General features: G+C 43.0%; 1 protein-coding gene across 2 annotated transcripts in view; it reads left to right on the top strand.

Annotated features, from left to right (window-relative positions):
* Window positions 1-247: 247 nt before the first annotated feature.
* Window positions 248-27,924, top strand: part of epha3 (EPH receptor A3) — a 98,049-nt gene continuing 70,372 nt past the window's right edge. For both annotated transcript variants that reach the window (XM_022740254.1, XM_022740255.1), the window contains exons 1-3: window positions 248-365; window positions 9,114-9,178; window positions 18,007-18,667. In XM_022740254.1, coding sequence (XP_022595975.1) covers window positions 272-365; window positions 9,114-9,178; window positions 18,007-18,667 — 820 coding nt within the window. In that variant the 5' untranslated portion in view covers window positions 248-271. The remainder of the gene's footprint in view (window positions 366-9,113; window positions 9,179-18,006; window positions 18,668-27,924) is intronic.

Here is a 27,924-nt window from a genome sequence, read left to right as displayed (position 1 = left end):
TACACTTTTGAATTGACCCAGGCAGTAAAATATGCTGAATAGCTGAGTTTGTCACTCACGTCAAGAAGACGCCCGTGGTAGAGGAACTAAACTGACCTGTGGTGAACTTGCGGGCTGTGTTTTGCTGTCTGTCAGACTCTGTAGGACCCAGCGGAAAACTGCTCCAACCGGAGGGAGACGGAGCAAGAGAGAGGGAGAAAGCTGAGTGGGGAGAAGACGCTCTCAGATCAGTCAGTGGCTTCATGGAGTTATGTACCTCTGATCCGCCGCCATGGATTGCAATCCGCGATCACTCCTTTTCATTTTACCTCTTTTATTGTCCTGCGTTATTCCTGCGTTTGCCATCATCTACCCTCCCAATGAAGGTAAGGGAACTCTCAGGCTCAGGACATGTGTGTGTTTATGTGTATGTGTATGTGTATGTGTGTGTGTGTATGTGTGTGTGTGTGTGCGCGCGCTCTCATCTGTGTGTGTTTTTGTGAACGGTGCGCTACGGCACACATCGGGGCCAGCGCTGTGCGCTCGCCGCGGACTTGCTACTGTCCAAATTCCAGTGATAACAATAACAAGATGATCCAAAGCGCATGAAGGTGACACTGAGGATCACTGAGCGCCGAGGTCTGATCACCAACACGCAGTAATTAGATAGTGAACTTGGAAAATAGGTCCAGACAAGGTAGCCTCGTTTCGGATGTCACGAACGGGCGGTTAATAGTTGTTTAAATTGGAATGAACTGAGCGATGGCGGCAGCTCCCAAAGCGCATATTGCGGAGTTATTACGCGGCGAAAAGATGTAAAGAAACTCCGCTGTCTGTGTTTCCATGAGGGGCTCGCGTCGATCTGTTTAATCCAAGAATCCGTTTGGGGTAGACGCCCCAGTTCTAGTGCTCACAGTCGCACCGACTTAAAGGCGATAAATAGAAGATGAGCACAATAGAAGATGACCTGAATAAAACCAAAGCAGTTGACTTGTATGCCACAGTGGAGATGTCGTAAACTGTCCATCTCACGAGTCGTGTCATGGTTTCATGGTTGTGTTTTTATAGGGACATATATTTAAATGCGATGTTTCGTTAAACGGATGAAATAAATGACGGCGGTGCAGACGAGAGAAATTCACTTATTTCCACTGCAAGTTTCGCTCACTTCTTTATTTTGAAAATCGGCAGAATGAGACAGAGCGGTTCACTCTCAGCAGCACAGTCACTTCTCCAAACATGTGAAACAGCGCTGGAAACAAGTTCAGCTCTCTCCTCCTTTTTACTTTAAGATTTGTTTAACTTCCTTATTTTTATTTTTATTTTTTCCAAAATATTGCCACTTTTTACGCCCTATAAATACGTGTTGAGGTTGAAGTGTTTTGTAGCTGACACAGGGTTAAAATACATTTGAGTGAAGATTTGGGTCACACTGTCCAAAGGGACATGGTTTGAGAGATCACAATATCCCGTGTAAAAAAAAAAATGTAACGAACAAATAAAATACTAGTCAGAGTACAGTGTATGGATACACTGATAGTTCCCTAATGTCGTTGAATTAGAGTGATTTAAACCTTAATGCTTATAAAGTGATTAAACGGATCTTAGCGATCCTTCGTGGCGACTGTAATCTACTCTACAGTAATTAAATGTTTGCAGACAAGTTAAGTGCTAAATGCACAAACGCATGTTTCTGATCCTTCTGCAGCCGGTGACTGTAAAAAAGAAAAAAAAAAAGAAAAAAAAGTAGTATGTCACAAGTCACTCATCCTGATATGGGACGAGTTAGGAAAGTTTGGGTGTATAGGGCCAGGTCAAAGGATCAGCCCTAATCTAATGGCGACATTATACAAACCGTGGTTGTGCTGCTTCCCTTCATTTTATCTGTTATCTACACAGACGAGGACTCCTGTAACTGAAATGACCAACAACCGCACCTCTGAAGCCTGGCTTCTTTTCTGTTTAGTGTGTGAACCTGGACCGGATTTCCTCCCCAACTCATAAGTTACTTTGCCTAAAAAGTTCCATTGAAAAGTTAAAATGTAAAAGCTTATTTCTTTTGAACGAAAAGGTTTGTTGAATGTAGAACAATAATCAGATTTTTTTTTTTTTTTTTTTTTTTTAAATACCCTGTTTGCATTTTCTTCTTTTTGTGCGCCACGTAGACTGTTTCCTGCTGTACCAGAGATCAGTAGGTTTAATTTGTGGTAAGCTATATGAACGCATGAATCGGAAATCGGGAGAAATGTGCCATTCCGTGAGAAGCAGAGTCAAGGTCAACCAGGCCTGTGCTGCAAATCTTTATTTTACCCTGAGAAACTTTCTGATTGTGTAACAGCTTGAAGATTAAAGTCGTTTATTGGAATATAAGTCTGATGGACGCAGAGCATCCGCGCGCTCAGCTCTGGAAAAGAAACAAGACCAAAGAAAATACACATCACCCTAACAAAACACACAGTAGTCCACCGGTACGAGTGTGTGTGTGTGTGTGTGTGTGCGCGTGTGTGTGTGTGTGTGTGTGTGTGTGTGTGTGTGTGTGTGTTGGAGAGTGTGTCAGGGAGGGAGAGAGGAACTCAGCGTGTGTGTGTGTGTGTGTGTGTGTGTGTGTATGTGTGTGTGTGAGACAGAGAGAGAGAGAAATCCTCAAACCCGCTTTCACAAGGAGGAACAGTACAAGTGCGACGTGTCAATAAGAAAAAGACAATCAGACAGTTCACCTTTCCTGAGACATAAATCTACCAGAGAGTGTCAGTATCGAGCCGCTGCGTGTCTACATTATACACGAATTCATACACACCTCACACACACACACACACACACACACACACACACACACACACACACACACACACACACACACACACACACACACACACAGAAAGAATATGGATCTATAGGAGCACAGATCACACTTTGGACTGCAGGGCGCTGATTCTCTCCGAGTCAAACGTGCAACAGTCGGTTCAGGCTCCAGTGTCCGGCCACAGTCAGAAAGATCAGGTCGAGATATATGTGTTAGAGAAAAGCACTGGAGCGGAACATGAAGTGGGTACAAACTCAGATGAGTTTCTGTCCTTATGGATCAAAGTAAAGAAACGGACACTGTGACCTGTGGCTGTGTCTATAGACTAGTTGTGTGTGCGCGGCTCTTTAAATAGAGTAAAATTGCAGCCAGCAGACTTTGACGATGGGAAAGTACCAGATCTTGGATTGATTAACTATATGAATCTTGTGTTCTCCTTGAAAATTATATTCATGTTTAGAATTAGACACAGTGGCAAACAAATCACAAAGCCTCACTCTTCAGGTCATTTTGCTCCACTGTAGGTCAGAGTTCACATGAGTGAAGAATAAGCCAAATCAAATAAAGTTTTTTATTTTTATTTTCATATGAACAGGCTGCCGGGGGTCAGATCTAGCCTGCAGGCGCGCAGCAGATTATGAAAGAAGATCGAGAGCTGGTCAGTGGCTCTGTGTGAACTTTCAAATCGATGGTCATATAAAATGATCTGCTGCAAATTCGCGAAGAGAGATTACATGAAAGCTATTAGTAAATTAGGAAATGAATCAAAGGCCTCATTAATCACAGACTCATAGAGTAGGCTAATAAATGCATCAACTACTTACTGATTGTAGAGAATTTTTTTTTTTCAGGGAAAACAAAACCTCAACTTGAACGGGACGATAGAAAACGTATGTTCCTATTTTATAATCTCCCTCCACATTTATAAGGAGACCAGAAGTCTAGTTATAGCTCCTTCAGTCTAATACCCCCCTCTCGGCTCTGTGCCTCCACCATCATTTTTTTTTAATAATAGCATTTCTACTGTGTGGCTTTCATTAGGTCGCAATGACCCTGTTTAAAACTTTTGGGAAGAGTTGATGGAAATACAGAGAAAAATCCCCGAGAATATCATTTAGAGGCGATGATTCATTTCAACTTTGGGCAAGTATGCGATATGAGATATTGTTAGTTTTTTTTGTTTTTTTACACATTTAATCGAAAAAAAAAGAAAAAAAAAGTTGTTAGCTGTTTTTTTTTTTTTTTTGCTGTGGTGAGTGTGTCTCGCGGCGTGGTGTGACGTTGGCCCGCTGCGGGGCATCGGGAGGCCTCTGATATTTTTAGCCGGCGGTCGGGAGGCTTGGCCCGGAGAGCCCGGCGCAGCAGTCCCACTGGGAGGAATGGGCGTTTGTGAGCGATGGTACCTCTCAAGGTGCTGGAAATGTGCTTTCACATGACCCTCCTTTAAAAACACCACCCCACCCCAACCCCAACCCCTTTCTCTACATATACTGTAGGCCTATATTTATTTGTGTGTCTTGGCCAAACATTGAGCCAAGGATCAGTGGCATCCTCAGTGTAACAGCAGGCGGCCCAGGCCTCAGAGTTCTGATCAAGGTGTTTTGTGTGTCTGTGTCTGTGATAGCACGTTTAGGTTTATATGTAGAGATATAAGATTATAGAGTAGCCTCTCTGTGCAGGAGTACTGTTTGCCTTTCTGTGAGTGTTAAAGTGTTGAAGTGTGTATATACAAGGCATATAAGTATAAGGTATAAGAAGAAAGAAAAGAAAAGAAAAGAAAGAAAGAAGAATGGGGGCAGAGGGGTTGGGCAAGCAGCAGCAACATCAGACAGAGCGACTCTGCACTTGAATAATTCATAATGGGAGGTGAACACTTCACCCTTTAACACAGACACAAGTCGCCTTGCTTTGCCTGCACTGCGGCCTGCCAGCCTTCACATGCTCACAGCCAGGCTGCAAACACGAAGCCCCATCCACTGTGTTAGATGGGAGATGTTAGAAGAGCATGCCCATGTCCAGCTATTCTATTCTATTCTATTCTATTCTATGCCAGCATCTCTGACTGACAGCTTTTCCTTCCACTCATCGAGTGAAAGACATTTTAATTGTGTCTCTGGCTGAGGATTAAATTTCCTTGTATATCTGCTGGGAACCAGTTTCTTTCATCGTGTTTTACTGGGGGCGTGTTGCTGAGTGCCAGGCAGTGAGGGAAAATTATGGGAGTATTGATTTAAAGTTTGCCCAGACAGTCATAATGGTTAACTTAGCTGTTAAATTATGAGAACATAGACATCAAAATAGGCACCCCGTGGTCTGTGCTCCAGTGTTTCATGTTAATATTTCAACATATGCTGTGCCAAGCGATACTAGGTCACTAGCAAATGACAAAATGAGAATTAATGCCACATGGCCGTGGTCTTAAACTGCATTTGCAAGGTGCTCATTGGGTTCACTGGCTGGATGGTGCAGTATTCCCATCAGTTTATCATAGAAAACTGCAGGACTCATGGTTGCCTGTGGCGCTGTGTCTTCCACCGTTTAGCCAGGGTTGGTTTATGTGTGTGGGATGGTGGCCCACGTATGTGTTATATATTGATTCACCTGTTTCTACCTCTGTGATGTTTTGCTCCCTCCCAGACAGGCTGGCTCAGTTTGCTATTAATACTCCTAGTTCCCGTTTAGAGACACTCCCTGATGGGGCAGGGGCTATATGCTTGGCTGACGCTAGCTTGCTAACTGACTGTGTGTGTGTGTGTGTGTGTGTGTGTGTGTGTGTGTGTGTGTGTGTGTGTGAGGGAGAGAGCCAGCGAGAGAGAGAGAGAGAGAGCGAGAGTAAGAAAGACTGTCAGCAAATGTTTGTGTTTGCTCTTATTTTGTGCCTGCTTCTGTGCGCATGTGCGGGAATATGTGCATGTTTTTGTGAGCATCTCAAGAGTGTATGCATACAGTATGTGGTGTGTGTGGGTACGTGCATATACTGTATGTGTGTAAGTGTGAATGTGCGTGCATCATTTTTGGTGCATATATTTGTGTGTTTACTCCTCTTTGTTTCTTGGACCGGGCTACATCCTTTGGTGCGATTCTGTGGGTTTTCTTTTTTTTTTTTTTTTTTTGAAGCAGCGCACAGCCTGAGTGTTTATGCATGTTCTGTAATGGTGTGTGTGTGTGTGTGCGTGTGTGGGTGCTGATTTCCCCAGCCAACTGCAGCTGGAGGGGGCTTTTTCCTCCTGCGATATGAGAGCCATCTAATTTTCTGCTCTCAAATTCCCCCGCTCGGCTCAATTTGAGTGGTGGGCTCGGCTCGTTGAGAAATGTAAATTGGAAGCAATGGCCCTGGATGCTGAGCTGCTATTATCTGACATGAACAGATAGCTTCATTAGACTCTAATAGGAATGTGTCTACTGCCACTCAACTGGCTGAGTGGCTTAGCATGGATACAGCGCAGGTGAGCCTCAATTTAGTCGCTTTTTGAGGCTGGGATTTGATAATAAATCTCTCTGTGTGTGTGTGTGTGTGTGTGTGTGTCTTCCTTTCTTTGCTTTCCTTTCAGCCTTTTTTTTTTTTTGCCATGCTGGCTGATAGTTATCAGACTTGCCTGAAGAAAATGGTGATTTCCATCTCAACCTTTATTCTAGTGTGAAACAACAATGAGTTCACAGAGCAGTGAAATCACTTCTCTCTGCAGATTCAGTTTACGCTGCTTGTGAGGAGTAAAATATCGTGACTGAAATAGTTTTCACAGAGCCGCATCAGTCCTTCGTGACCCGCAAGTTCTCTTTGTGGCTGTCGTCGGACATGTGTACACTCCTGCCTGCTGAAGCTTTGAATGGGAGAATACAGGGGGATTGTATTCTTCATATTTGCACAGTGAATAGAGTTACAGCTGCAGGGCCTTACTGCACTGCTGCTCCATTTTGCTGTGTATGTGTGTGTGTGTGTGTGCTTTCTTGGGTAAGTGTGTGTGTGTGTAAGTACACTTGTCTGTGTGAGTCTTGAGCTGTGGACTGATTTGCTCTCAGCAGGATGAGGAGAAAGAGGCTGAGTCAGGCTCAGGTTCTAACTTAAAGGGAAACAGTGAGACGTTATTGCTCCTTATCCAATTTGTATTCACTGATTTATCCCCTGATTTGTTCATGCAGGTCACTCAGTGTGCATGTTTGTACTCACAGCATGTAAATTCATATTTTTTTTTTCTCGTTTCCTTTTTTTTGTTGTTGGTCATAACAAAGTCGAAATAGGTCACCATGAACATAAATTAATTAATAATTCTCTCTAAAATCATTTTAAATATATCAACCCAAAAAAGAGGCTTTGTAAAAAGGCTGTTTTAGAAAGTTTAGTCTTTTTTTTTTTTTTTTTTTTTTTGCTCAATACCAAAAGAGATATATTGAAAAAAAAACAAAGCAAAAAATGAATGAATAAATAAACAATGAACAACAAAGAAGGAACAACACATATTTACCAGGGTTGTATCACCATTTCTCACACTCGAGCACACTGGTTTTATCTGTTTGTTTCCTCTTAGTAGCTTCTCATTCACACAACAAGTAATACATCATATTAGTTTTCTTGGTTCCTCTGAAAAAAAAAGATTAATTATTGATCTTAAAATTTAATTAATTTAAGTAATAAATATTTTCAAGTTATTTCCATTAGTTTATTGTAGCTACATAAGCCATTACTTTCTATTGTTTTACTCGACGTGAACATACTCACAAGCTGTTGTAGCATATTTTGTCTCTGATTTGTGTTACTAATCAGCTTTGGCTGATGGAATGTTTTTCATGTCATGTCACCTGAGCCTAGCCTACTGTTGTTGCACAACTGAAATACAGTAAGATACATTCCTGACTGTCGCGGTACTTCCAGATCAAAATGGTAGCAGCTTTTCAATCCTTTTTTTTTTTTTTTTTTTTTTTGTCAGCACAGTGGTCCACCAACAAGTGCAAACACCAGTGCGCGGCGCTCTTATGAAGAACATTTTGTGCTTGTTCTTACATTTGAAATGAAGGACAAATGGGTGGCGACTTTTACAGACCTTTATGTTTTTCACTAGGACAGCTGTTGCACTCGGGATGTGCAGTCAGGCGAACAAATAGTCAGACACTCAATTCATACTCATCACTTAGATTTCATTTGAATGACACAGTGGTTGATTATGATTGGATTAAAAGGACATTATCGCCAACGTTATACCTGACTTAGACGTTATCACTTTATTACCATAGACCCTGAGAGCGGAGGGACAACAAGTCTTGTTGTCCTCCATGTTCTGGCACTAGTGTTACTAACCACTACAGAACTAGTGGGGAATCTATAGAGCATAAGGCAGCCTCCACATTCCCCAGTCATGGCCCATCTGTCAGTATGTCATGGCCCGTACTGACAGGTGTACTCGATGACAATAATTCACACCAGAGCCATGTGTATGTACTAAGAATAGAAAACGTTGTATCTTATTTTTCTGCGCTTGAGGAAGATGCTGTACGTCAGAGTTGATCTCGCTGACATGTTCACATCACGGGTCGGTGAAAAGAATCCGTTCACGTGTGCACAAAAGTCCCATTTGGCACCAAATATTCACCATTTGAAACTCCCATCGCTAACTCAAAGCCTCAAATTGCACCATCATGCTAATGGAGTTCCTTGTCTTATTTGTTCTCTGTCAAACTCCTTCTATTAGACATGAATCTCCCTCTCGGCTGCTTGGTTTTCTGTTTGAGAAGAGTGAATTCTTGGCAGGACACACACATAAAATTGTATTTCCGTTCATTATAAATGGATTTAGAGTTTGTTCTCAGAGTGGCCAATTGAATTTCTGACCACCTCTGAATCTGGCAGTTGTATCTGAATTTAGATTTGATGCTTTTTTTTTTTTTGTTTCACCTGGGTACAGTCCAATCACCATGGGTGGATGTGTTGCTACATGGAACGGGGGTGGGGGGGTTCAGATGGGTCAAAAGGATGAGCCTTAGAAAACAAACACTTCCTGTTGTGGTTGGTTTTTGAACTGTTGGCTCTACTTTAGATCCGTACCTCTTCAGGATATCTGTGTGGTGTAGCCAGTTTGACCAGCCAACTTCTGCTTTGAAGCTTTACACGGCAAGACAAGACAGCCAGCTCGCTCTGTTGGTGTACATAGGATATGTGGTGTGTGTGTGTGTGTGTGTATGTGTGTGTGTGTGGCAGCTGAGTAAATAGAGTCATGATCAGTGCTTGAGGTTGGTGATCCCTTCTGTGGGATTAGATAAGGGCTAATTGGGGCTAACAAGAACTAGACACTCATATGTTCTCTTTGTTTTCCCTCTCTCTTTCTCTTCCTCACCACAGTCAACCTGTTAGACTCTAAAGCAAGCCAGGGGGAGTTAGGATGGATTTCCTACCCATCGCATGGGGTGAGTATTTTCTATCTCTATATTTACCCACATCATGTTTTCATTTGCATTACATTTGGGAGACGGACACGCCGAAATGAACTGGACGCGGGCTTCAGCCCCGCACCACATGAAATCAGGATTTTCAAACTCCTGTGGTTCCCACTGTGTCATGTTGACTCAATGAGCCAAGTGCAGATTAACCCACTTTTCTTTAGACATTTTTTTTGTCCATTCTCCCTCTCGCAGGTTAAAGGTTAAGCATTTGGAGCTTGCCATATGGTCAAGACACTTAAAGGAAAATGTACTGCATGCGTGTGCGGGAGTTGGAGTATTTGAGTGTGCGTGTGTTTAAAGAAAGATTAAGGCATTAAAGGATTTTATGTTGTAGGCACAAAAGCATCCACATAAGAATGTCGATAGGCCGAGCCCCTTTTTTAGTAAATATCGCATCAACACTAGACATCATTTTACTGCTGTTGCATGTAAACATTGTAATTCCATTTTTTGATTTTTCACTCGTTAATCCATTCTTTCCTAATTGACAGTGTGCGCCTCATTCCGTCTGTCACATACACATAACTACAGTTATTAGTTATTAGTCTTTTAACACAAACCCCTTCAACTTTTACCTCCATACCCTTCCTGTAGTTCTACGTGTATCAATTATTCGTGCTGCACTTTCTAACGTTTTCCAACCATGAGAATTACACCGCTTTAATAAAAACAAACCAGCAATGTTGCAGCAGCATCGTGCCATACTTCTCTCTGCAGCCCCATTTATCAGCTTCTCTCTGCTACCAATGTCCCTCCAGTGAGCTCTCACTCAGTGTTTATTTGCTTAACTAGTTAGACTACTGTGCCTCGGGGCTGGCCCACTGACACACACACACACACACACACACACACACACACACACACACACAGACACACACGCATGCGCACACACATACATGCACACACAGCACACTTCCTCGTTTTTCCTTTATTAAGTGTTAGAATTACTCCTTGGCAGTGGCTTAAGGTAATCCAGTCATTTGTTCCGTGGAGCTGCCAAACCTTGTTTCCCTCGGCCATGTAAAGCGCTGGCACTGTCAAAATGCTCGGAGTTTCTTCATGAGGTTGAACCACAACGAAAAAATGGCTCAAAGGAAAAAACTGGAGGCTGTTTAAGAATGCATTTAGTCCAAAGACAATTGCAAGCTACAGGACAATTGCGTGACCATTTGAAGGGAGAGATTTATGTTGTGCTGATAGAAGTTATTCACGTGTGAGCAAGTAGGAAAATGTGCACCGGTATCGGGGACTTGATCCAGCGCTGGACATTGGAATGTGTGTTGGAGGTTGTGCAGTGTGTGCAGCGAGGTCTGCTTTATTTCAAGTTATTTGCTTTGAACAAGTTCAGAGGAAAAGCATGCGATTGTACAGTAAATGCTGCAGGAATGGGAGCCAATGTCACTTTTAAATGAAAATGACTCCAGAGAGAAAGAGAGAGGATAGAAAAAGAAGATCAAAAAGAGGAAGACACAGAGGGAGAGATAGGCAAAAGGGATGAAGAGAGAGAGGGAGAGGAAGAAAGAAAGAGAGGAGGATGAGGAGGAGGAGAGAGGGAAGGACAGGAAAGGATGAGAGACAGAGAGAGAGAGAGAGAGAGAGATTGCTGATGATCAAGTCCTCAAGGTGAATCATCTGTAATTACTCACGTCATCCACTGACTGCGCTCCGATAAGCAGCCTGCCCTGGGAGACTGCTGCTCACAAATGATTTCTCATAATGTGGCAGTGGCACTGAGCCCTCACACACACACACACACACACACACACACACACACAAACAGTCATTCACATTGATGGAGAGGCCGCTGCTACTGGCCTACCGAGACACAACGTGCTCCGGTCAGAACAAATTAAGAGCTTAGCCTCCCCAGGATGTTCTCTCTGGAGCTATACCGACCAACGAGTTTGTGTGTGTGTGTGTCTGCGTGTGTGTCTGTGTCTGTGTGTGTCTGTGTCTGCGTGTGTGTCTGTGTCTGTGTGTGTGTGTGTGTGTGTGTGTGTGTGTGTGTGTGTGTGTGTGTGTATGTGATCCAGATATACTTTTATCTGTCTGGGAGGCAGGCTGATTGCTGAGCAGTGTCCAGGGGGCTTAGCCCTTCACAAGACTAAAGAGTGTTAAAGATTACATTCTTGCGTGCTTTGAAAGCATTCTTCAGTAACAAACCAACACCCCAGACGCTGGCTCTGCATACAAAATAGAATTAATGGGCACATTCAAAGTGAAGTCCATTTTTCATAGGACCCAACAGGGGATACAACAGCATTCCTATTTTCGCCAGGGCTGTTGTGTATTGACTTGATTGTTTTAAAGAAAAAAAGTTTTTGCCAACACACAGGAAAAACCAGCAAATTGATATGTTCGACTGAAATGCTGAAATATTAAAATATTTAAAATGTTGACAGTTAGTCAATGAAAATCACACATTTCCTGCAGTTCAGCAAATGCTGTCACTTATTTTGCAACATTTTCAACAGCAGCTTTTTTGATGATTGAATTAAAATAAGTTTATGTCAGATTTGATAAAACAAAGGCTTATTTTACAGGAAGAAATTGTATTAGATGGAATGAATGGGACTGCTCAATCAGCATTCAGAGGAAAAACAAAAAGAAAATGTACAATTGCATATGCAGTGAAATGTCTTCCCTGCAATTGTTTTTTCCATGTTACGGCTTCTGCCCTCCACAGGAGTCTTTTATAAGCTAAGTAACAATGGGCACTGACTGAACTTTTGTGTCACAATGAAGAAGCTTGACATCTATAGAAAAAAGCCAGTGGTCACAGTGAGTGCACTCTGCATTTACTGTCAGGAATAATGAGAAATATTTACACACACCCACACACATGCACATCTCACATCTCACATTCCAATTCTCAGGTCTGGAAAAGGAGAGGGGGTGGGGGCATGTGTAATGGCATGGCTTTTTATATTTTGGACGAGGTCCACCACTTCAGTCAGCCAGCCTTTTTTTTTTTTTTTTTTGCTCTTAGAGTAGAGACTGCTGTTTCAACTTCTTCAGTCACCCAAGGGCTCTTAAAGCCCCCCGTGCTCTGCTGCCATCCCATCTGTGAAATCAGCCTTACCAGCACACACTGCCCCCACCCCACCCCAACCCACCCCACCCCAACCCACAGAAAGTGAGAGAGTACAGAGAAAAGTCCATCCATAAACGAGGATTAACAGGGCGAGGCAAGGGACCAGAGAGGAGGAAGAGGAGGAGGAAGTATAAAGTGTGTTATAGTTGCTTTCTTCTTGGTGAGACAAGCCAGTGCAAAATGTACACCATGAAAACATATTTATCTATAACTATATCAAATATCCCTTCAGTACAAGGAATACACCCCAATTATACACTAATGATACCCAAAACAATTAAAAATATTAGACCTCAATATTATCCCCCTAATCCAGCATTGGTTGACTATCGTAGGCCCTCTTATTTCCATTATACTTCAGCAATTGCTGTTGATGTGTCCTTGAGCAAAGCATAGACGAGGATTAACACGGCGAGGCTTGGGGCTTGTTCAAAAACAGGGGGATTGAGGAAGATGTGGAGGTATGAAGAGTGTATTCAGGTTTCCCTTTGGTAAGACCGGCTGATGAAATGTCCTCTGACTGATATGCTGCAGTTGTCGTGTCTGTGACCCCTGCGACCTCTATGGAGCCCAAAACGTAAGCTGGCTCCACACTTGTTGTGGACGCCCCAGTTTTTAGTTGTAGAGGTATAACAGACAATTGTAAATACGCAATATATGAGTTTTGCTTTTCCCATGATTTTTATTATAAAGCCTCATTAATTAATTTCATGTCCTTTTTATTATTTTATTTTATTTCATATTATTTTATTTTATTTTATTTTTGCAACCTGGATCTAGTTACTCTCAATTATTGTTGTTATATGAATTGCTGATGGAGGGACATCACTAAAATAGAGTTCAGTAGGGCAGAAAAAAAACCCTATCATTGACCTTGTTGACAAATAAAATAGAATAAAAATAAAATTAAAGTAAAATAAAATAAAGCCATTATTGTTACACATAGAAATAGGAATAGAGGATACTCTCTCTCAATCTTGTTTCCTACAACACAACTAGTCTTGGGCTAAATGCATTGTTACCCTACACTGTTCCATTTACTGGTCCATTAACTCCCATTGACCTCCATGTCTTTGAAGTGGGTGAACTGGCATGCTGACTGTGTGATTCTGAGACGTGCCTGTTGCAGTAGTTTTAATGTCTTGAGAGGATCAAGTTACTACACTCCATTTTACTGTCCCTTTAGCTGCCACACCTACCTACAGCACAGATCAGAGAAACCAGGGGCTAGATCACACCAAACTGTGCCCCGGCTGTGACCACCAGGGGTTGTGGGGGGTCAGAGGTCACAGGGACTGCTGTAGGGTCCTAGTGTTGTTATATATCAATTAGAGGGCAGGGAGAGGTGAGTTACGCCCCCCTGCAGAGAAACAAGGGGGTGGCGGCTCATTTTAGACCTTTATTTATCCTGGTTGACACACAAACAGTTCCACTCATTCTCAGTGGGAGTTGCAGAAAGGAAGAGGTGGTCGTTTTTTTTATTGTCAATTAATGTAATCCGGAGTTTTGCAGAATTGTTCGACGCTGTTGCTCTTGTCTGGCAATATGCTTTCCCCATGGAAAAAGTGCCCAGATCACACTAGAGCTCTGATCTTGTGTCTGTAGTCGGTCACAGCTTCCAAGAGGTGGCTGCTAAGACTTATACACACTTCCAGAGATCCACAGAGCGTGTCACACTCCCCTCACTAATCCACTGCCAGATCTGGAGATAGATGTTAAGGCATTCTCTCTTTATTTCCTCACTCGCTCTTGCTCCTTGTCAAGTGAAGGACAGATAAAACAAGCCTTGGCTAACAAACCCGGGAGAGTGATTCAAGGTTGGAGGACTTCATTCATATGATGTAATCTTCGGGGAAGGGGATGAGGAGGGTAACTCTGTGTAATAGATGCTATCCTCCAGAGTGGGATCCTCACATCATAGCGGAGGTCTCATTTACTTTGGCAGAGACTCGTTCAAATCGAGTCATCTACTCTGGAAGAGGATATAGCATACCCAACACACATACACACACACACACACACACACACACACACACACACACATGCAGACACATGCACACCTGGGTTTGATTCTGAACCCTGTGCGTGTTTGTGTTTGGCAAACTTCAGGCCCCTCCCCATCAGACAGCTTAAAAGCAGAGAGCCATCACTCGCAGCCGCTTCAGCCCAGTTTGTATCATTGTGCGTGACATGAAAGGACATAAAAGAATACGACATAAAGGCCGCAGCTCACACAGACATCGGCATACAACCGCTGAGTAGTACACAAACACACACATTCACAAACACAAACGCAAACGCACAACATGTTCATAGAAACGGGAAAGTGAGTGGAACATCGTCCGTATTCACACACACACACACACACATTTGCTTGCTCAGTTTACTGTATGTAAGTATATGTACAGCACACATACTTAGCAAACAACCAGACACACACATGCATGCCCTCCACCTATCAAGGCCACTTTTTTTTTTTTAAATGTGCCACAATGAAATGAAACAATCATTTGCTCAGTAAGTAGAGAAGCTCTTGAACCAATGAGACAGAGAAGACGTCTGCTCCACTTGCATTTACTCCATCCTCTTAGGTTTTTCATTAGATCCTAGATCACAGAGAGGTAAATAGAAATCCACAAAGACAAGCAGCTTCACAAGCAGCTGTAATCTTTGTTTTTTTTTTTACATGACCAAACTACTATTTGCTCCGAATGCGTGGTACGGCGAGGAGGAGCAGTAACCTGTAACATTATTGTACATTTTCTCAGGAAACCAAAAGGTGTGCTGACAAACCACCATGTCTCTCAGAAGTTACATTTACTAATATGATTTTTCTAAGTTCATTCTAAAATAACAGTAATGTAATTGTACGAGGATGTACCACATCCTTGTCTAGAACAACAAAGTGCAAAGACAATCCGAGCTTGCACATGTTAAGCCTCCTAAAAAAAAAGTTTGGTTAAGGTTCAGGAAAAGATTGTGGTTTTGCTCAAATATAGAAAAAGTGTCAGTGAGGTTTTTTCAGCATCTCAAAAAAAGACTAAGACGTTTCCCTCATCTTCTCTAAGTTCCCCAAAATAACCATAAACATATTAGTGGCGCAGTGCCACAAGAATTTATTGTAGGGAAAACAAATGAAATACAAACATTTTGCGACTTTACGGAGACATTCATTTAAAGAGTTCAGTATGTTTCTCATCATGTTGATGGAAAATGTCATTTCTGTGAGACAGAGTTGCAACCAAAGATAAGCTGTAATGTACTAACATTGTTTTTTACACACATTTCAGCTTTGTGTGTTAAGGTTTTCAGTATCAGCACCTTCACTGACACGAGTGGCTTATTTTCATGTATTTTTGGACCAAATGTGAACCTTTCTATTTCTGTGCAGAGTATTTTTAGTGGGTTACATTTTCATTGAGTATTTTTAAGCAAACTGCAGTGACAGATCACATCTGCTCAAAAAGTTACATCCCCGGTTGTGCTGCTTTTAATCCTGGAAGAAAGACACTGTTTAACTATGACATATATATATCAATCTGAAGCTGAGCGGGTTACAGTCTTTTTCATTATGTTCAAGCGAGGATGTTGTCTTATCAAACGTAATGTCAACAGATCCACTAATCTTAGTGCCTCAGTGGCTTTCTGTTGTGTCGCAGTCTGTCAGCGTACCTTTTTGCATGTCATCACTTCATTTTTACTCTTACATTTAAAGTCAAGCTATTACACTTGTTAGTAAAGTGGGGTGAAATGTTAAGTTCAGCTTTACCTCTCTATATTTAGTCCCACTCACTTCTGTCTACTTACCCGTGTTATTGTTAGGCCTATAGAGAGCTCGGACTACATTCTGATGAATGAGGTGACGCCAAGGAAAGCATGACGGGGGAGACTAAACACCAACGGAATCTCTCCTCTCGAATTTTCTCTCCCTTTTCCTCTCCCTTCTTCTTCTTCTTATTCCTCTTCTTCTTTTTCTTCTTCTTCTTCTTCTTCTTCTTCTTCTTCTTCTTCTTTTTGCTGTTTTCTCTCCCTCTCAGGGGTGTTTCATTAACTTTACTGTGAGATGAAAAACAAGTGGCCATCCTTCAGCCTGAGAGCTCCTTGAACACCGGGCGCTCATAGATGTGCTTTACTCCCACACACACACACACACACACACACACACACACACACACACACACACACACACACACACACACACACACACAGGCACACAAAAACATGTAATAGAGAACCTAGACTTTCTTAGCTCGTCATTAATTTCTGTGTTCAGGCTGAAAGCACCTGCTGTGTCCGCCTGCTATGGGACTTTAAACACTTCACATGAGCCTTATGTGAGTGTATATGTGTGTGAGGGTTTATGTTTCCATCAGTTCTTGTGTGAAAGGAGCGTTAATTCAGTCTCCTCTTACCCACAAAGTTTCTCTCTTTCTCTCTATCTCCCTCCCTCTCGTCCTCTCTCTCTCTCTCTCTGTCTGAAGAAAGCTCTGCTCATTCAGGCATACATCCATTCTGAATTTCACGGAGAGAAAAATAAATAAATAGGATAAGCATCCATTTACACATTTACGCCCATTCCTTCTAATGACTGTCATTTTAACCACAATGAGCCCAGTGTTTCAGGTGTTTGCCCATTCATCATTGCTCTGATTCACTGTTGATCTGCCTGGACAGCGAAGCCAAAGCGTATGATCAATGAGTCTTCCCGCTGTGTTGAATTCAAAAAGGAATGACCCCCGCTTTCTTTTTCTCCTCTCCTCTCTCATTGCTTTCTCCCAGTGGAGGGAAAATGTAAGATAGACACGAACGTTCCTGGTATACACTCACATCTGTCTGTACTTCGTAGTTTCTTTTGTTTCATAGTGGATTGAGCACGTTTCCTTTCGTAGCAGTAGTACTGTGATGCAAATAACCAAGACTGCAGCTTGAAAGTCCTCACTTGTAGAGAAAAACATGTTAGTATAAGGGTGGAAAAAAAACGCTATGAGATTTTGTTAATATTTAACAGCAATTAAACAGCTTCCCACAAATTTAGGAGTATTGAGACGGGAAATCACACTTCGTGGTTTTTTTCTCTGAGATATTTTCACAGAGCCCTAATCTAGGAAATTTGGCTAAGGCAGCAAGTTTGCTTTTAATTAATTTGAGTAATTTACAAGAGATCTGGTAGTGTGATTTTTCACCCTTAAGTGTTTATTAGATGCTTAGTATTCAGCAAGAGTGACTCTGAATCTAAATAATTCATCAGTAAATGCTTACAGGGTGGATATAACTTTATTTTTCTCTCTGTTATCTTCCCCTCTTTTCCTCGTATTCCCTCCTTCCTATTCCTTCCTCTTCCACTTTCCTCAAATTTCTTTGCTCGCCTTTCTTGTCACCCAAAACATTCTTCTTTTTCATTCTCTTGTTCTCTGCCTTCCTTATCTCTTCCTCTCTATACTTTCTCTTCATCTCTTTTAAATATCTTTCTTTTTCCTACCCTTCCATTCTTCCTTTGCCTTCACCCTCCTATCATTTCTTAAATTTCCTGTTTTGCTCTTACAACTCTGCCTGCTTCTTTGACAACCCCTCGCTGTGCTTCTCTCTCTCTTTTCCTCTCTGTTTTTCCCCTTTAATCTGCCCTCTTTATTTCTCCTGTATTTGGTTCTCTCGCTCTCCTGCCCTCTGCCTCTCTCTTCCGACTCTCCTTCTTTTTCAGTGGGAAGAGATCAGTGGGGTGGATGAGCACTACACTCCCATCAGGACCTTCCAGGTCTGCAACGTGATGGAGTACAGCCAGAACAACTGGCTTCGCACCAACTGGATCCCTCGCCAGTCAGCCCAGAAGATCTACGTGGAGCTGAAGTTCACCCTGAGGGACTGCAACTCCATCCCGTTGGTCCTGGGCACCTGCAAGGAGACGTTCAACCTCCTCTACCTGGAGACAGACGACGACCAGGGCAGCCACTTCAGAGAGCACCAGTTCTCTAAGATCGACACCATTGCCGCCGATGAGAGTTTCACCCAAATGGACCTCGGCGATCGCATCCTCAAGCTCAACACTGAGGTGCGCGAAGTGGGTCCTATGACCAAGAAGGGCTTCTACCTAGCGTTCCAGGACGTGGGCGCCTGCGTAGCTTTAGTTTCAGTGAGGGTTTACTTCAAGAAGTGCCCGTACACTGTGAGGAATCTGGCCTCCTTCCCTGATACTGTGCCCATGGACTCCCAGTCGCTGGTGGAGGTCAAAGGCTCATGTGTCAATCACTCCAAAGAGGAGGAGCCGCCACGAATGTACTGCAGCACAGAGGGGGAGTGGCTGGTGCCTATTGGGAAGTGTCTATGTAACTCGGGGTACGAGGAGAGAAGCAACACCTGCCAAAGTAAGAAACATCCTCTATCATTTTATCTCACGCTTTCCTTGTCATCAGCTTCCTTTCTTCTTGTGTGATATCTCATTTCTCCTTTGTATTTATTTCTTAGTGGAAGCTACAGCTTGAATTCCTATCCTTATTTATAATACTGTGTCTGATACAATGCAAAGTTTGGCAGGGCTGCAGAAGTGAAGTGTTTGATGTGAAGACTCTGACACTTCATATCTGTCAGCCCAGAACCTTTGATGTCAAATGGCCTACCTTGATGTATGCGTGTGTGTGTGTGTGTGTGTATGTTTGTGTGCGTCTGAGCTTTTTCCGTATGCATGATGCCTTCAAACAAATTCAAAAATCCCAAGAGTGTTGGTGGATAAGTCTGCAGTTGTTCACTTCTATTTCCACGCATGTGTGTGCTGCGTTATCCAGGTCTTTGAGCCGCAGGTCGCCGTGTTCAGTAGTTCAACAGTAATCTTCTCTGTGACACATCATTAGCTATGGGAAGATCTTAACCAGAGAAGCGAGGATGGGACTGATAATGCAGAAGAAAGGAGTGGGCCGGAGTGGATGGTGAATAATGGAATAGCTGTGGTGATGGTTGTGGGTGTTGGTGGAGGCATGAGTGGGTAGACACTGGAGTCTGGAGATACTCGATACCCGCCCCAAAGTCTGTTGTCGCCTTGGAGGTGGTTGAAAAAGTCAGAAAGTACAGTATATGTCTGGCTGCCTTTAATTTTCAGTCCATCCTGACTGTTGACTTTCTTTCCATGTGCTACATCATCATCATCACACATGGTTTTCTGGGGATTTGAGGTTTTGCCGGTTGGTTGTTGGAGAGAATCAAAATGTCACAATGAGTGAAGTCACTGGAGAATTCTCTGCATGGCTCCTGGTGCTGCAGATCTATCCGACTGATGTCTGTGAAACATCCCTTACCCAAGGGCTTTACCTGCAGATACGGACAATTTGTTTATTGCTATTGTCCTTTGTCCTTGTTTCTCCTCACAGCATTTCACCTAAGAGCTTAAACAGTAAGTAAATGATAGCCCTATGACAACTGTTATATCCCCTTTGGGATCAAGCAACCATCCGGTTCAGAGGTTAAATATCATAATGAAGCTTTCAGCTCAGGATACAGTATAAAGGAGCTTCCCAGTCTGCTTTTAAAGTAACTGTATAGTTGGTTATAAACTTGACAAAAGAGTATTTTCCAACCCATTTTAAACCTTTTCTTTATAAAGGGATTCATATATGTGTGAACACAGACAAAACACAGCTAGACCATTTCAGGAAAAGTTATATTTCCTGTGTGTGGTTTCTATGTCACAGCTTTATGTCAGTTACACTTTCCACTATTTCATTAGTGTTTCTCTGCAACAAGAATTTTTGCATCTGCACAGTAGCTTGTCCCACGCAACAGCTTTTCACAGAAACATTAACAGCCTACATTGCTTTACATTCATTTTTATATTTAAAAGCCACAATGCATATGGTATGTTACATAAAATTATAATCGATGCAGTATGTATATTTGCTTACTTCATTCTCTTCTGGTTTGCATTTCTGCATGTTCTGTTTGACCAAGAGAAAACTGCTCCCAGCGGCTTGGGCAAAGGAGACAGAAGCACCAGCTGCATGTGCCATGAAACCTCACTTTGTCTTTGTTGTGGCAGGATGCTGTGGTCCATGTCCTTTCTATATGTGCTCCTCTTTTCTCAGTTTCACAGAGCTCCTCGCTCTGTGTAAGAAGCCAGACACAGCATCTGTTTGAAAGCAGCCACCTCTGCACTGCGGCCGCTCCACGATGACTTAAAGTTAAAACTGTGTTGTGGAGGTTTAAAGAAAAAAAAAAAAAAAAAAAATGCGGGCTGTCTTTAGCTCAAGTAGTCCTAGCTATTGTAGCTGCTCCCAAATGCTTCCATGTTCATCAGCTCGCTCCTCCACAGAGTCAGACCCAGTGTTAATTAAAGATCAAAGGCTGTCTCCCAGGTCAAGCCCCTGCTGTCAGGGCAGAGGGAAGCTCTTTTTCTGGGGCTGTGGACTCCAGATGAGCCTGCCTCACTGTCCAGATGCGAGCAGAAACTTTGTCGCAGCTGTCAGATGAAAACCTCATATGTGCAAAATGTAAACAGGTTAGGGGAGATGATGTAAAATCCTAGACAAAACAATGACAGCAAAAACAAGGATTAGAATGAGATATAAATATTCTTTTTAAAAACAGACACTGGGCGTCAATCATCTACTTCTGAAGCTTGTTTTTTTTTTGTGAAAAGGGGTCCTAAAGAGCCTTAAAAGTCATTAGAATAATTTATCACTGTAAATATGCGTTATATGTCTACATTTAACAATCTGAATCCAAATTATATTAATAAATTTAAGACACAAATAAATTAATTGCATAGCATTTAATAGTCTACACGAATAGCAGCTTCAATCCACAAATATTTCCTTCACCTCCCTACTTTGAAAGGAGAAAAGTTGTAGATCCAAGAATGCGACATTATGTAGACAAATGGCAGACCCCTGTCCCCCTTCCTACCGCCCTCCTTTCACTTCCTGTCCCTCTGTGAATTGTGTGAATGTTTGGATGTATTTGACAATCTCTTATTAGTTTCAGAGAGGTCTAATGGACTCTAATAAGGTCTTATGTTACCCTGGAGTGGGACAGCTGCACCAACAGGCCCCCTCAGTCCCCGCGTGCAGCCGTCGGGGGCCCCAGCGCGCAGCTCGCTCTGCAGGCCCTCTGTGTTAACAGATAGATGACTGCATGGGGTTAGGTCACCGTACAGACAGATAGCGAGAAAAGATGAAAACATATTTACAGTGCTGCAGCCAGCTAAAACAGATAGATGCAGATGTCTAAACTTGTTTCTCAAGTGGTTACATGTCACACACACACACACACACACACACACACACACACACACACACACACACACACACACACACACACACACACATACTGGGCCCAAAAACCCATTTGGTAAGATTTTATCTGATGACTTCATACACAAGGAGTTTGGTTGTTGTTGATTTCTTATTAAATGGAGTGTAGATTTTTATTTAAATGAGCTGTAGTGAAATAAAACTGTTATTCTGGGAGCTGATTCAGTGACCCCTTAGTGTCCTGAAAATGGAATAATTGTCCATGTTGCTGTTTCCCTAAAACAAACAAACATGTCGAAATTCAGCTAAAACCACAAATGATTATTGAAGTGATGAAACACACAGTTAGATTTAAGATGCAGAGTGCGGTGAGAGAGGTGTTTGGACTGAGTGTTGTTGGCTTTGACTCTGAGCTCTGAGTCAAGATGTGGAAGGAGCACCTTCGCTGAATATTTCATACTTTGTTTTCTTTAACAAGACGCCTTGATGCAGCATTTTCCACTTAGCTTAGTTTCTTTTCTATGTGTGTGTGTGTGTGTGTGTGAGAGAGAGAAAGGGAGAGAGAGTGAGCGAGCATAAGAGCAGTTGTCTTTGTTTATACAGACTCCAAAGTGTGTTTAAGGGCTTTAGTAGAGTACACTCCAGTATTAGACTGTCATTATCTTGCTGGGTTGTGTATGTGTGTGTACTTGTATGTGTGTGTGTGTGTGTGTGTGTGTGTGTGTGTGTGTGAGTGCGTGTGTGTGTGTGTGTGTATAGTGAGAAATGTTTGTGAAAGGAAGGATGTTTTTTCAGTGGCGCCTTCAAACGAGCGCATGAATTCCGTCTGGCTTCAGCAATGGGTCACCATGTGTGAGCTGCCGTTATGACGTGTGTGTGTGTGTCTGTCTGTGGCCGATGGCTGCAGTGTATATGTGTCCTGACATATTTCACAGGATGCAGCGTGTATTGCTGTGAACATATTTTGATATTTCATCATCCATATCAGAGCAGGAGATGTCATCGGATCTTTTGTCAGGGAGAGAGCGGCGAGGTTTTTCACACTGTACGGCGTGAATTCACGCGTCAGTCATCGTCCGGATTACTGTATGTTTTGTGAGCAGGCTTCGGCCTTTCCACAGAGAATGTGAGGCCAGATCTAATCTCGCTAAGTCAGTCTTTCATCTGTCATTAGAACAGACTGGAGCAGGTGAACTAACTCCTATCTACCATCAGTGTGAAATTCCTGCAACTCTAATTTGATCCTAAAACAGCAAACGGATGTCTGTCTGTGGGCTTTCTTTGTGTGTGTGTGTGTGTGTGTGTGTGTGTGTGTGTGTGTGTGTGTGCATGTGCGTGCGTGTGCATGCATGCATGTGTGCGTGTGTGCACGTGTGTGTTTTGCAAATGCAAGCAGCTGTTCTGTTGTATGTTCAAGGAGAGACCCAGGTTTACATTCTCGCTGGATTTATCAGGACAGACGATCCTCAAACTTGCCAGCACCATAATGCTTATTACAGTTGCACATATGCAGTAAATCTGTACACAAAGATGCAGACACACACACACACATACACACATGCTCAAACCTGAGTTGTTGGTTTGGCTTGGATTCTTTAACATGTTTTAATTCAGTGGAAGAAGAGAAGAAGAGAAACGCACTTTTGAAAATAACATAAAACTTTAAAGCAGTGCAAAATAAATTGGAATTCAAATTATTTCTAATGATCTTGTTCTAAAATTATTTACTTTTGACGACCGCATCGACCTCGGCGTTTCCACGTAACACTGCCTTTTTTCTCCTTGTTTACTTCTTTCACTTCTTCTCCTCCCCTTCCGCTCACCCCCGTGGCTGATGGTCTTGGCTGCTGGTTCAAAGCCCGCCGTCCATTTCACGTCAAATGTTTTATATCACTCTCCACTCTCGCTTAAGTGATTTAGCTGCTGCCCTCATGCACAGACATGCTTTGCTTTCAAGCAGACATGCTGGACTCAGATTATACGTCTTTCATTGACTTTGTCACGCGAGCATACATCAACCTGACCAATCAAACACTCAAGCGTAGCTCTCAGAGAAAGACTCGCCGTCATTTGATTTGAAACAAAGCTCTGCTCGGCTTAAACAGTGAGTCACTATAATGTCATTAGAGTCGCTGGCGCTGCCAATCCCTGCTGAACCTCTATCTCTATGCCATCGCGTTGTTTTGGTTCGCTGGTCCCCGGGGGTTGACGTGAAATGGTGGAGACCCAACATGGCCGGTGAAGAAACCCATTTAGCTCGCCAAAAGAAGCACACATACTTTCCTCAGGAGTGGTCCTTGAACACTGAGGACTGAGGGCTGCGAGTGTTGCTCTGTGTCTAGTGTGCAGCTTGATGTTTATCACAAAAGATACCAGTGCAAACCTCGGATGTTAAACATATGAGCATGTCAGTGGTGTTTTTGCATCAGTCTTCTTTCCTGATAAGATTAAAACATTATCAGCGTCAGTGCTCAACAGTTTTGTGTGTCTGCTTCAAATATTTATTGATCAAATACCGATAAGAACGTAAGCGTTTCAGTCCCACAGTTGTGCTGACATTTTCCTTCTTTTTTTCTCATCATCCATATTGTTTTTTTGTGCTGTGTTTTTTTGTATATTTGTCTGCCAGACTGTTGAGGTTGAGTGCTGTGAATTCATGGGGCTATTGGCTCCCCTCCGGTCCCCTTGGAAGAACTCTGTTTGTTTGTGTTGGCCATTATATAACTGCCCGGCTTTCCACAAGAACATGTCAGTTCTAGACACACGCGCACGCGCACAGACACATAGAAATACACACACACACACACACACACAAACACACACACACACACACACACACACACACACAATGACACATCCCCAAAAACAATATTTCTAATCCAGCAACAGGCTAATATTCTCCACTGCTTCCGTTGTTGTCTTCTTTGGTTGTCAAATATGTGTTTGTGTTTGTGTTTGTGTGTGTGTGTGCGCGCGCGCGTGTGTTTGTGTGTTTATCTGTGTGTGCATCTCTTTGTTGTAGGCTTTATTTATCCAGTTCACTGCATCCTCCGAGCCATTGTTCCTTGTTACAGCTGCACCCTGCTGCACATCATATAGTTGCACACATTCACAATGGGAGCTGCACAGTCCAGCAGAGTGTAACAATAGCCTGTTACTGTTGGGCACCTTCATGCTTGTTTCTGAGAGCAGGTGTTAGTCATATACTTCTGCCCACACACACATTTTCAAAACCAATCCTGGGAATCAAATGAGTCCATGCTAACCTGTGTGTGTGAGTGTGTGTGAGAGTGTGTGTTTGTTTGGGTGAATGAAGTGTTATACTGTACATGGCTCTGCTCTGATGCTGCCGTTCCATTGCGTCAGTCTCCTCCTCTCTTGTCAGTTTAACTTAGTGTGGAGGTTTTCTCTGCTGCAGCCTTTTGGCTGAGTGCTGCCTGGTATTTAGCCATTTTGGTTCTGAAAAAGGAGCGGAGAGGCTGGAAGGGAGGACAAGGCCTGGATTGAGTGCTCCAGTGAGAAAGGTCTTGATTCAACGCTATACAAAATTTGCTAAATCTAAAAAAAAAATACACATATGTTCTTTTCCTATTCCTGAAGTCACATCCCAGCTAGCAGACAATCGGCACCGGAGCGCTCTCTCCAGAGAGATTTGATGGATTTCATGTGACATGAGTCCACACTTCAGACATCACTTCCTCTATGCCAAGTCGTGTTGGTTCTTGCTCTGTTTACCTTCTTTTATTGACTTGCAAGCATCTGTGTTGTGGCTGAAGACAGGGAAAAACTAAATCCATACAGTAATGTGTGACTTACCGTGTTCAGAGGTGCATCCCCAGTTCAAATAGATGCGTTTGTGTTATTACATTTAGCTTCTTACTGTTTCCATTGCTGCCCAAATTCTGAGCTCCTCCAGTACTGTTTGACTTTTTCAGGAACTTCCATAACCTTGATGTGCAAAATAAAACAGAGCTAATTAAAGCATGCTGAGAAGCCCACAGCAATCATACTGACTCCCACTCCACAACACAGCAGCCAGGAGGGAAATCTGACTGGAGGGAGGGAGCGAGAGAGTGTGAGAGAGAGAGAGAGAGAGAGAGAGAGAGAGAGAGAGAGAGGAGATGATGAGCATAGCGTTAATTAGAGACACCATTTAGCTGTAGTCCAAAGGCAGGAATTACTCACTAAGCAAGGAAATGCAGGGAGGATCTTGTATATGCTCATATAGTGTATGGTGTGTACACATCTGTTTGTGTGTGCGTGTGTGTGTGTGTGTGAGAAAGAGAATGCCTGTATGCACAAGAGAGCGAGAGAGACAAAGTGCACATTCATATGCTCATCCATCACTATACAAGGAAACTGAAATATTGCGTGAGCATACTGTAGGTTTGTGTCTCAGTACATAAGAACCCCTTAAATCAGTGTCTACTTCTTTATCTCTGTGTGCACTTATATAGTATACTGACACGGTTTCTGTTTGTGTGTGTGTCTGTGTGTGTGTATGTTTCTGGAGTGCAAGGCCAAGGAGGAGGGTGTAGCCAAGGATGGAGGAAAGGTTTGTTCATTTGGGGTATTATTGCCTGTTTGCTTTTCTCTTTATGGGCCATCCAGAGCGGGCTGGGGGTGGCGGGTAAGCCTGTCACCCCGGGGCCCTGGTGCTGTTGGGACTTCAAAGCTGTTGGTAACCACAGGCTCAGGAATTCAACTTAACACACACAGAGACAAGGCCCGGTTGTGTGTGTATGTGTGTGTGTGTGTGTGTGTGTACAAAAACAGAAATGGAGGGATAAATAGATGGGGTGTTTATTTGTTAGAGAGGCCCCCGACCACTTCACAGTGGTCAGTCTTTCTGTGAGAGTATGTGTGTGCGTGTGGGTACATGTGTGGGTTTGTGTGTGTACTGTACACAGAGACTCGTTCTGCATTCAGAAGATAAGCAAAAGAAAAGAGCACACATAATTTATCTGTATATGTAAATGTGTGCATACATGTGTGTACATGTGCACATCTGTTCATATTCAGATTCAGCCTATGGGTGTAGCTTAAAGCTGACGGATGATGACTGTGGAGCTAGTGACGTTACTGGTATGTGTGTGTGTGTGTGTGCGTGCGTGTGTGTGTGCGTGCGTGCGTGTGTGTGTGCGTGCGTGTGTGTGTGTGTGTGCGTGTTGTGTGATGTGTTGTTGTGCATGTGTTTTCTGTGTTAGTTGTGTGTGTGTCAGTGGACAGACAAGGACAGAGGGAATGGACACGGTGGGAAACATCCTGTTTGACAGACACCGTGGATGTTTGGATACACATGTAATGTAACACAGGGGAGGGAAATGGAGGAGTTGAACAGGAGAGTCACTCCATCATTCCTGATGGATGAGAGGGAGCGAGCTGGAGAGAGTGGAGTGGAGGAGGGAGGAAAGTGGAGGCGGGGGGTTGAAGGCAAGAGAGGAAGAAAAGCAAGCTGTCACCGGGATATAGACCCCCCGATGGAAATTTTTTTGTCGCAGAATGCCTGTTTTGTCATTTGTGACGTTGTCGCTATCAATTCAACATCCTCAGAGGCTGACGTGTTCATTTTTTTTTTTTTCCAGTATCGCTCCACTAATCGTTTTCTTGTGCATTGCTTTCAAATGTTCAGGAAAGTTGGGACTCTGGCTGATCTACAACATAATCAGCAGCTCATTTGCATTTTCTTTTTCATTCTATTACCACTATCCATCACAGTTATTAGCGTTTCACTTCACAAATCTCAAACCTTTTCTCATGTGCATTGTCCTGATGTCCATCTTCAGCGGTCAGCAATCATAGCCTGTCAAAGAGCCTAATCATAATACCACTCTACCACTCTTCATGATATGACTACTACAGTATTCAGTGTAAGCGTATATCGTATTTTGATATTCATGAATAAAATAGACCTATTACTGGAAACCTATTGTGTGCGATGTCTGCTGTCCTTGGTGCTGAAGATGTGGCGGTGCCCTCAGCTGCATCCTCACTCGGATTTGGGGCTGTGGCTGTCAAGTGTCCCACTTATCTAAACACATCCTGTAGGCATGCATAGTGAGCCCGTGAGTAGTTGTCAGACACATCATCTCATTGTACAGCTGTGATGCGTTCAGTGAAGAGAGGCCTCTCAGTGTCATTTCAGTTTGAAACACCCAAGCGTCACCGAATAAATGTCTGTCTTCCAGCAGCTGTCTGATCTCGCTGTGTTGCTACATCACAGATGTCAGCGTAACAACCTTTCCATTCCAGCAAACACTGAACTCTTTAATAACAGCCAAGCAAAGATGGCAAAGTCTCTTTTAACACTTGGGAGAGTCAGGGCACAGCATGCAGATCTAGTGGCAATCCTGCAGTCATGTCTTAGCCATATAGACAGTTAC

The sequence above is a fragment of the Seriola dumerili genome, unplaced genomic scaffold (assembly GCF_002260705.1).
Source record: "Seriola dumerili isolate Sdu_G_001 unplaced genomic scaffold, Sdu_1.0 BDQW01000052.1, whole genome shotgun sequence".
In the NCBI taxonomy this organism is placed as follows: domain Eukaryota; kingdom Metazoa; phylum Chordata; class Actinopteri; order Carangiformes; family Carangidae; genus Seriola; species Seriola dumerili.
Note: the sequence above shows the minus strand (reverse complement) of the source record. Positions and strands in the feature narration are given on the sequence as shown.